The 11,402-nt window shown below is 33.1% G+C and overlaps 1 protein-coding gene across 1 annotated transcript; it reads right to left on the bottom strand.

Annotated features, from left to right (window-relative positions):
* Nucleotides 1–6,010: 6,010 nt before the first annotated feature.
* LOC124436147 (ribonuclease inhibitor-like) lies at nt 6,011–11,131 on the bottom strand (the record flags this gene model as incomplete). The annotated part of the gene is made up of 8 exons (XM_046986070.1): nt 10,610–11,131; nt 10,108–10,258; nt 9,490–9,933; nt 9,112–9,237; nt 8,185–8,192; nt 7,556–7,741; nt 6,619–6,631; nt 6,011–6,540 (listed from the first exon to the last, which is right to left on the bottom strand). Coding segments are annotated over exons 1-8 (1,959 nt in total), but the record flags the coding sequence as incomplete, so codon positions are not given.
* Between the last annotated feature and the right edge of the window lie 271 nt (nt 11,132–11,402).

The following is an 11,402-nucleotide window of genomic DNA, read 5'->3' as shown; positions in this document are numbered from 1 at the left end:
TCAGAATGTTACTTTGAATCTTTTTCTTAAATTTTTTTTGCATCGTAAACACGACCATAGTAAGCATTATTTTAAGGTTACTACAGAAGGTGAGCGATTTTTTATTTCATCGTCGTTTTTTCGTTGTTATTTGCATTCACTTGCAAAAAAATTCGTTAAACGTTATGCAATTTTATGTAAAAAAACTCTCCACCCATTTTCCACGCAAGTTACCTACGCAGTTAGTTAATAATTTGACTGACTACGTTTCGTGCAATGCAGTTGAATTTAGGAGTTATGTACGTACAGTTAAAAAAGTAAACTACGATAGTGCTAACCGTGATTAAATAACTGCTGTTAACACAGTCGGTTAACATCGAAAAATTTACATTGAAAGACCAAACATGCAGGCCAGCCAGCCTCATACCCAGGCGCTTCACATGGCATGCGTGGGCATCGCGCATTAGCGTGGCTGTAACAAACCGATTACGTGTGGAAGCTCCCATGTGATTTTCCCATATTTTTTCGCGTGTCATCCCGCGCAAGCATGCACGCCGTATTGCATTCAATTATTCCATTTATAAAATATGAAGTACCTCAAAGCAAAACAAGCCAAGAGCCTGGTTACGATGCTGCAGGCCAGCTACGCCACTGGAGTGGAGGTAATTGAATAAACATGGACTAAAATATTGTCAAGGCTCATTCCAAAAAGTACTTACATAGGTATGTAAGATGCAATTTCATTTTCATTCAGTATTGGGCTGAAGATAGATTTGTCATTCAAAGTCTTCCCTAATCAAAGAGTCAACTACAAAAAATAAACAAAAGCTCTTTAATAACTAATCATTTCATTCATACCAGTTCAATCATGACCCATAACACTTTAGATTTTGTGATGTAGTGAGTTTTAAAAACATACTTTTCGTCTTTAGTTTGAATGACGTCAACTTTTCAAGGAGATGTTCATACTGTCGAAAAATGCTGAAAATAGAAGATTTTTCTTGAGAAAGTGAGAACTGAGAAAAACAAACTATTGTTTTAAGGTTTCGGAGGTAGTGAGTTAGCAAATGAATGATCACGGGAATGTGTAAATGAACAAAGGAATGAGAAGAGAGGAAGAAAAAATTGTGTGAATGAACAAGGGATTCTGTTAAAGAATATGGGAGTTTGTTATTGAACAAGGAAATTGAGTATCATGAGTCAACACTGCATTATATTATGAACAAGGGCAGTATCTTTATAGAAAATTGTGTAGTAACTACATTTAGTCCATCGGTATAATTTATAATCTACAACGTTAACCAAGTGTATATCCCACTATGAAAAACAAACGAAATTCACCTGATTATGGAAGACTGCATGTCCGACATGCAACACAGTCTATTCATAATGGTTCGGAATTCGACAGAGTTTTTTCGTGGTACGATTAAAATTTGCCCGAGATCAAACTTTTGAATGATCAAGGAAATGTAAAAGTTAACAAAGGAATAAGAAGGGAGGAAGAGAAAAGTGTGTGAGTGAACAAGGGATTATGCTAAAGAAAGTTGGAGTTTATTATTGAACAAGGGAAAGAATAGAGGAAGAAATTGAAGGAGAGAGGGAGGATTCATAACTTCAAGAAAATGAATATCATGAGTCAACACTGCATTATAAATGACATGCGGAGATTTTAATAATGCTTTGAGTGCGTGAGTGAATGAGGGAGTGTATGAGTGAATGAGGGAGTGTATGAGTGAATGAGGAGTGATGGAATGGGGAGGAGTGGAATGGAGAGAGGAGTGGAATGAGGAGTGGAATGGAGTGGGAATGGAGAAGGAAGGGAGTGGATGAGACAAAGGAAAATGAGAAAGAAATGATGAAAACAGGGAGATATTTAATGGAGGGGGGTGGAATGAGATTGTGGAGGGGAATGGATGAAGTAATTTATCTAACTCTAACTCTGTCTCCATGCTAGACGATTGTTTTTCAACATCAACAATGCGTTCAGCAACATTGCTGTCAAATGATACGGCCATGATCTTCTTTTTATTGCATGATGAAAGCGAAACACAATAGTCAAAAATGCAATGGTCATTCATTTGTGTTAATTAAACACACGGAAAAAATTGTGAGTCACACTGAGGGAGTAAGACATAGTTAATATGAAATACTTTCTCACCTTTCTTGCTGGCTTAACCTCTAATGTGTTCGATAAGGATAAAAATAAATCTTAGGAAGGTTTGGATGTGTAGAAATGGCAGAAATTTTTGAAAAACATTTTTGAAAGCTTGTTATAAATATGGTAGTATACGTGTATACGACACATCAGGAATCAGAATGCCTGTGTTGTTTTTGGCAATATTGATACAGACTGTATAATCATCGATATGAATGGATACAAGCTTTTTCTTAAATGCTATAAAGACCTGCATTCTCATTAAAGAAAAAAAATTTCACCAACTTTAGTATTTTCTGGTCTTTATGTAATGTTGCTGTCGTCTGAAACTTTTACTTTACGCAGATATAAGGACGAAATGGACGAAATGTAACTAAAAGAACGGTAAAATAATTTTGTGACTATGTAGAGGTCACGTGGGTAGGCAACAGCCAGTTTGTAGACTAATAAACTCTCGGGATAGTTTCTTACATTGGCATCTCAAAGCAAGAAAAAATACGACCTAAGCACCAATACATCATAAGCACTGCTCTGACATAGACTGGACGTTGCATCTCATTGCAAAATATGACCTATTGCGTATATGAGGTTAGACTGGTAATTATATGATCACAATATAAAGTCAATTACCTGCATTTGCCGATAGTCTTTGCAAATGTTAACGTTAAATTCATTTACATTCTCACAAACATCAAGTTGCCTGAAAATCAGTGACAGTTAAATAGTGGTGCACTTGTTTTTCGAACTGACCAACCGTTTCTTGTCTTCTGGAGACATTCTGTATCTCTAAAATTCGGTCATTCCTGCGGAATGCATTGAATTCAACAATTGCAGAATCAAATTCTAATTACGCAACGTTTGGTTTTTACATTTTTCTCAAAGCATGGATTTCGAACAAATGATAGTTATAGCTAAGCTTCAAAATTACTATATTTTATTAAGGGCGACATGTTTTCAAAACAAGCTTATCATTCCGCAATCTTTGACCAATACGCAGACCAGTGCGTCCTTACAACGAACTGTTGACCTTATATGTGGGCATGATATCGGTTAGTGTTTGGACGAGACAAAGACACATGTTTATAAAGCCTAGGGGACGGCCAACTTTGTTGCTATACATATCCAATGATTATCAAACTAATGTTAATCGGTTCTGCGCAGCAGATTTTTATACGATACAAATTTATGTGAAATTATTTAAAATAAATAACTTTACAGACAAAGACTTTTGTAATACATCAAAGGTTTTGTCGATCGGAAAAAATTATAATTATATTTTTCAAACCATTTATGTGCAAAAAAAATTAGTATCTCAAATGCTATTATAAACCAACACGTTCTTTAAGGAGAAATAAACATAATTGAACTTTGCCTGATTTTACCACAAAATTTATAGTGATTTAAGCATGAAGTAAACAGATGAAGTCATGATTACAATGCTAAAGTACTCTTGTTGAAATACTGAAAAACTCGTTGAATGTGCCACATATATCTTGTAGTTCTTTGTCAAAATTGAGCACATGCTGATTTGGCGGAAATAAGAATTCCAGAAATATAGGTTAAACGCTGTAAATCTTGCGTGATGAGTCTGTCCATTCAGATTAATAAATATTCAATATGAGTGACAACAAGCAAACTGGCACGTGACCAAGTTGCAAAATATGTTTGTACATAGAGTGAGTCGTTTGAATTTTAAAAACTGTAGTGATAATTTTTGTGAAAGGTTGAAGTTTGGTCTGCAAACAGAAAAAAGAAAATCGAATGACTTTAGTAAAGACTTTGTTTTATGATAACTAAAACAATACAAATCTTGTTAATAAAATTGATATGCAGATGCTGTAGGGTCGCATAATAATTGTCTTTGTCTTCGTTTACAAAGAAAAAAACGTCCAAGCAATGAAATTTATGTGCCATTAAAATATGTTATATTTTATTAAATAATTCAATGGGGTTATTACTTTATTTTAATTTCTGAAGTTAATTGCAAGATATTTAAGAATAAAAACACTTCAGGAACACTTTTTGGGCACGCAAAATATCTCCACTGTTATAATCAATAAATTTAAGAAACAGTTTTACTCACCTATGCCGTATGACTCTTCCCCATAATACTTTTAGAAAAAAACAAGCTTCTTTAGTGACAAAGGCAGAAAAGTGTCAAGACGATTGAGTGGTTGATATGGCATGTGATCATAAGTAATGTGAAGAAAAGATGAAACCTGTACTCAATAATTATGAAATTTTATTCATAACTTTATTTATGAACATTATTAATTGTTTGTTAACTTCCCGTGGTTTGCAGCAACTATCGTAGTTTTGACAACTTATAGAAATTTACTATTTTTCAACACTACAAATACTTGAGATTTGCAATAAAATACATTGCTACATACACTTCAAAATGCTTTAATTCAGTTAATCATTTCTATAGTATATTGAAATGAGTTTTTTTATGATCAATGTTTACTGGCAAAAACGTAACACAAAGGTCAATGCATATAATGTTTTTACTACCTTTTCAAGGATTACTATGTTACCGATTGTCGCTTGCCAACCTTCAGGTAAAATAAAACCTGATGTCTCATTGGAATAACAAGCATGATTATTTAGTTTTGCCAAAAAACACGTTCTTTTAAACATCCTGCTAACCAGAAGATTTCCAAAGTGAACAGATTTTAGAATCAACATTGCAAAAATAAACTTGCATGCTAGCCACGTCTCTGAGGAAAACACGTTCGGTATGATATTGAGTTAATTATGATTGAAAACATCTATTTATTTAACATGTATCTATATGTCCTGGTGGACATTTGCTTCTGCAAAAAATCTTAAAAAGAAACTTCAGAAACATTATCAGTAGTTTTTAAATTTGTTTTCATACTTGTAGAGCAGGGGTCTCCAACCTAAGGCCCACGGGACAGATGCGGCTGGTTGGGCCTCTCAATCCGGACAGGAGAGGCACTTAAGAAAAAATAATAATATTATTAAACAAAATAAACTTTGTGCAGAAAGTTTACGTTATGTCGGAAGCCAACTAGCAAGAGTGGCTTACGTCAATTTTTGTCTCAACTTCCTACATACGTTCCAAGCACATTGCGAAATTTAAAAAGCTGAAGGATAACGTGGAAATTTTTCATATTCTTCGGCCCTCAACATGCTGGATGAAAGTTCATGTGGCCCTCTGGCTGTAAAGTTTGGAGACCCCTGTTGTAGAGCACTAATTCTGCAAAGACAGCATGCCGGCCAAAAGACAGCAAATTGATACAAACAAACAAAAACAAAGAACACATTTCCGTCGCTGTAACAATGTGTCAAATAATTTGATTAAAATGTTCTTTAGGTAGTACTATGATTCAGTATTAAAAGCATACTAGCAAAACAGCATAAATTGATAAGAAGAAAGGTGCTTTTTACACGCAAAAAAACAGGAAAATTAAATTAATTTTATCAAAACATGACTACTGGCTGTTTACACTATAAGGTCAAATATATATTCTTTAAGCATGTTTAATGTAATTAGCAAATTAATTTATATTATATAAGGTTAAAGTTAATACCAATGTCAGTAAGTTTACAATTCTCACTTTGCAAAGCTTCACTAAGAAATTTTGCACCTCCATCACCTATATTGTTATTATAATGAGACAATTCAGTAAGTTTACAATTCTCACTTTTCAAAGCTTCACTAAGATATTTTGCACCTTTATCACCTACTTTGTTATAAGAAAGATCTAATTCAGTAAGTTTACAATTCTCACTATTCAAAGCTTCACTAAAAGATTTTGCACCTACATCACCTATATTGTTATGAGAAAGATCCAATTCAGTAAGTTTACAATTCTCAATTTTCAAAGCTTCACTAAACGATTTTGCACCTCCATCACCTATATTGTTATTAGAAAGATCCAATTCAGTAAGTTTACAATTCTCAATTTTCAAAGATTCACTAAGAGATTTTGAACCTCCATCACCTATCTTGTTATGAGAAAGATCCAATTCAGTAAGTTTACAATTCTCACTATTGAAAGCTTCAGTAAGATATTTTGCACCTTCGTCACCTATATTGTTATATTTAAGAGACAATTCAGTAAGTTTACAATTCTCACTTTTCAAAGCTTCACTAAAAGATTTTGCACCTACATCACCTATATTGTTATGAGAAAGATCCAATTCAGTAAGTTTACAATTATCAATTTTCAAAGCTTCACTAAACGATTTTGCACCTCCATCACCTATATTGTTATTAGAAAGATCCAATTCAGTAAGTTTACAATTCTCAATTTTCAAAGATTCACTAAGAGATTTTGAACCTCCATCACCTATCTTGTTATGAGAAAGATCCAATTCAGTAAGTTTACAATTCTCACTATTGAAAGCTTCAGTAAGATATTTTGCACCTTCATCACCTATATTGTTATGAGAAAGATGAAATTCAATAAGCTTACAATTCTCACTTTTCAAAGCCTCACTAAGAGATTTTGCACCTCCATAACATATCTTGTTATTAACAAGAGACAATTCCGTAAGTTTACAATTCTCACTTTTCAAATCTTCACTAAGAGATTTTGCGCCTTCATCACCTATCTTGTTACTATCAAGAGACAATTCAGTAAGTTTACAATTCATATTTTTCAAAGCTTCACTAAGAGATTTTGCACCTTCATCACCTATATTGTTATGAGAAAGATCCAATTCAGTAAGCTTACAATTCTTACTTTTCAAAGCTTCACTAAGAGATTTTGCACCTCCATTACCTATGTTGTAATAAGAAAGATGAAATTCAGTAAGCTTACAGTTCTCACTTTTCAAAGCATCACAAAGAGATTTTGCACCTTCATCACCTATCTTGTTACTATCAAGAGACAATTCAGTAAGTTTACAATTCTTACTTTTCAAAGCTTCACTAAGAGATTTTGCACCTTTATCACCTATCTTGTTATGAAAAAGAGACAATTCAGTAAGTTTACAATTCTCACTTTTCAAAGCTTCACTAAGAGATTTTGCACCTTCATCACCTACATTGTTAAGAAAAAGAGACAATTTACTAAGTTTACAATTGTCACTTTTCAAAGCTTCACTAAGAGATTTTGCACCTTTATCACCTATCTTGTTACTATCAAGAGACAATTCAGTAAGTTTACAATTCTTACTTTTCAAAGCTTCACTAAGAGATTTTGCACCTTCATCACCTACATTGTTAAGAGAAAGAGACAATTTACTAAGTTTACAATTCTCACTTTTCAAAGCTTCAGTAAGAGATTTTGCACCTTCATCACCTATATTGTTATGAGAAAGATCAAATTCAGTAAGCTTACAATTCTTACTTTTCAAAGCTTCACTAAGAGATTTTGCACCTCCATTACCTATGTTAAAAAAAGAAAGATCCAATTCAGTAAGCTTACAGTTCTCACTTTTCAAAGCATCACAAAGAGATTTTGCACCTTCATCACCTATCTTGTTACTATCAAGAGACAATTCAGTAAGTTTACAATTCTTACTTTTCAAAGCTTCACTAAGAGATTTTGCACCTCCATCACCTATATTGTTATGAGAAAGTGACAATTCAGTAAGTTTACAATTCTCACTTTTCAAAGCTTCACTAAGATATTTTGCAGCTTTATCACCTATCTTGTTACTATCAAGAGACAATTCAGTAAGTTTACATATTTTTCTTTTCAAAAGTTCACCAAGAGATTTTGCACCTTCGTCTTCTATATTGTTACTATCAAGAGACAATTCAGTAAGTTTACAATTCTCACTTTTCAAAGCTTCACAAAGAGATTTTGCACCTTCGCCACCTATATTGTTATATTTAAGAGACAATTCAGTAAGTTTACAATTCTCACTTTTCAAAGCTTCACTAAGAGATTTTGCACCTCCATCACCCATCTTGTTGTCAGAAAGAGACAATTCGGTAAGTTTACAATTCTCACTTTTCAAAGCTTCACTAAGAGATTTTGCACCTCCATCACCTATCTTGTTATTATAAAGAGACAATTCAGTAAGTTTACAATTCTCCCTTTCCAAAGCTTCACTAAGAGATTTTGCACCTTCGTCCCTTATATTGTTACATTTAAGAGACAATTCAGTAAGTTTACAATTCTCACTTTTCAAAGCTTCACTAAGAGATTTTGCACCTCCATCACCTATCTTGTTGCTATCAAGAGACAATTCCGTAAGTTTACAACTCTCACTTTTCAAAGCTTCACTAAGAGATTTTGCACCTTCATCACCTATTTTATTACTATCAAGAGACAATTCAGTGAGTTTACAATTCTTACATTTGAAAGCTTCACTAAGAGATTTTGCACCTCCATCACCTATCTTGTTATGATAATAGGACAATTCCGTAAGTTTACAATTCTCACTTTTCAAAGCTTTACTAAGAGATTTTGCACCTTCGTCACCTATATTGTTATATTTAAGAGACAATTCAGTAAGTTTACAATTCTCACTATTTAAAGCTTCACAAAGTGATTTTGCACCTCCATCACCTATCTTGTTCCTATCAAGAAACAATTCAGTAAGTTTATAATTCTCACTTTTCAAAGCTTCACTAAGAGATTTTGCACCTCCATCACCTATCTTGTTACTAACAAGAGACAATTCCGTAAGTTTACAATTCTCACTTTTCAAAGCTTCACTAAGAGAGTTTGCACCTTCATCACCTATCTTGTTATGAGAAAGAGACAATTCAGTAAGTTTACAATTCTCACTTTTCAAAGCTTCACTAAGAGATTTTGCACCTCCATCACCTATCTTGTTATGAGAAAGAGACAATTCAGTAAGTTTACAATTCTCACTTTTTAAAGCTTCACTAAGAGATTTTGCACCTCCATCACCTATCTTGTTACTATCAAGAGACAATTTAGTAAGTTTATAATTCTCACTTTTCAAAGCTTCACTAAGAGATTTTGCACCTCCAACACCTATCTTGTTGTGAGAAAGAGACAATTCAGTAAGTTTACAATTCTCACTTTTCAAAGCTTCACTAAGTGATTTTGCACCTTCGTCACCTATCTTGTTAGAAGAAAGTTCCAATTCAGTAAGGATACAATTCTCACTTTTTAAAGCTTCACTAAGAGATTTTGCACCTTCGTCACCTATCTTGTTAGAAGAAAGATGCAATTCAGTAAGGATGCAATTCTCACTTTTCAAAGCTTCACTAAGGGATTTTGCACCTCCATCAACTATCTTGTTACTATCAAGAGACAATTCAGTAAGTTTACAATTCATATTTTTCAAAGCTTCACTAAGAGATTTTGCACCTCCATCACCTATCTTGTTATGAGAAAGAGACAATTCAGTAATTTTACAATTCTCACTTTTCAAAGCTTCACTAAGAGATTTTGCACCTCCATCACCTATCTTGTTACTATCAAGAGACAATTCCGTAAGTTTACAATTCTCACTTTTAAAAGCTTCACTAAGAGATTTTGCACCTTCATCACCTATCTTGTTACTATCAAGAGACAATTCAGTGAGTTTACAATTCTTACTTTTCAAAGCTTCATTAAGAGATTTTGCACCTTCATCACCTATCTTGTTATGAGAAAGAGACAATTCAGTAAGTTTACAAATCTCACTTTTCAAAGCTTCACTAAGTGATTTTGCACCTTCGTCACCTATCTTGTTAGAAGAAAGTTTCAATTCAGTAAGGATACAATTCTCACTTTTTAAAGCTTCACTAAGAGATTTTGCACCTTCGTCACCTATCTTGTTATGAGAAAGAGACAATTCAGTAAGTTTACAATTCTCACTTTTCAAAGCTTCACTAAGATATTTTGCACCTTCGTCACCTATATTGTTATATTTAAGAGACAATTCAGTAAGTTTACAATTTTCACTTTTCAAAGCTCCACTAAGATATTTTGCTCCTTTATCACCTATCTTGATACTATCAAGAGACAATTCAGTAAGTTTACAATTCTCACTTTTCAAAGCTTCACTAAGAGATTTTGCACCTTCGTCACCTATCTTATTAGAAGAAAGATCCAATTCAGTAAGGATACAATTCTCACTTTTCAAAGCTTCACTAAGGGATTTTGCACCTGCATCAACTATCTTGTTACTATCAAGAGACAATTCAGTAAGTTTACAAATCATATTTTTCAAAGCTTCACTAAGAGATTTTGCACCTTCGTCACCTATATTGTTATATTTAAGAGACAATTCAGTAAGTTTACAATTCTCACTTTTCAAGGCTTCACTAAGAGATTTTGCACCTCCATCACCTATCTTGTTATTAGAAAGAGACAATTCAGTAAGTTTACAATTCTCACTTTTCAAAGCTTCACTAAGATATTTTGCACCTTTATCACCTACTCTGTTATAAAAAAGATCCAATTCAGTAAGTTTACAATTCTCACTTTTCAAAGCTTCACTAAGAGATTTTGCACCTCCATCACCTATCTTGTTATGATAAAGAGAAAATTTAGTAAGTTTACAATTCTTAATTTTCAAAGCTTTACTAACAGATTTTGCACCTTCGTCACCTATTTTGTTATAATTAAGAGACAATTCACTAAGTTTACAATTCTCACTTTTCAAAGCTTCACTAAGATATTTTGCACCTTTATCACCTACTTTGTTATAAGAAAGATCCAATTTAGTAAGTTTACAATTCTCACTTTTCAAAGCTTCACTAAGAGATTTTGCACCTTCGTCACCTATCTTATTAGAAGAAAGATCCAATTCAGTAAGGATACAATTCTCACTTTTCAAAGCTTCACTAAGGGATTTTGCACCTGCATCAACTATCTTGTTACTATCAAGAGACAATTCAGTAAGTTTACAATTCTCACTTTTCAAAGCTTCACTAAGAGATTTTGCACCTTCGTCACCTATCTTATTAGAAGAAAGATCCAATTCAGTAAGGATACAATTCTCACTTTTCAAAGCTTCACTAAGGGATTTTGCACCTGCATCAACTATCTTGTTACTATCAAGAGACAATTCAGTAAGTTTACAATTCATATTTTTCAAAGCTTCACTAAGAGATTTTGCACCTTCGTCACCTATATTGTTATATTTAAGAGACAATTCAGTAAGTTTACAATTCTCACTTTTCAAGGCTTCACTAAGAGATTTTGCACCTCCATCACCTATCTTGTTATTAGAAAGAGACAATTCAGTAAGTTTACAATTCTCACTTTTCAAAGCTTCACTAAGATATTTTGCACCTTTATCACCTACTTTGTTATAAAAAAGATCCAATTCAGTAAGTTTACAATTCTCACTTTTCAAAGCTTCACTAAGAGATTTTACA

The sequence above is a fragment of the Xenia sp. Carnegie-2017 genome, unplaced genomic scaffold (assembly GCF_021976095.1).
Source record: "Xenia sp. Carnegie-2017 unplaced genomic scaffold, XeniaSp_v1 HiC_scaffold_16, whole genome shotgun sequence".
Taxonomy (NCBI): domain Eukaryota; kingdom Metazoa; phylum Cnidaria; class Anthozoa; order Malacalcyonacea; family Xeniidae; genus Xenia; species Xenia sp. Carnegie-2017.
Note: the sequence above shows the minus strand (reverse complement) of the source record. Positions and strands in the feature narration are given on the sequence as shown.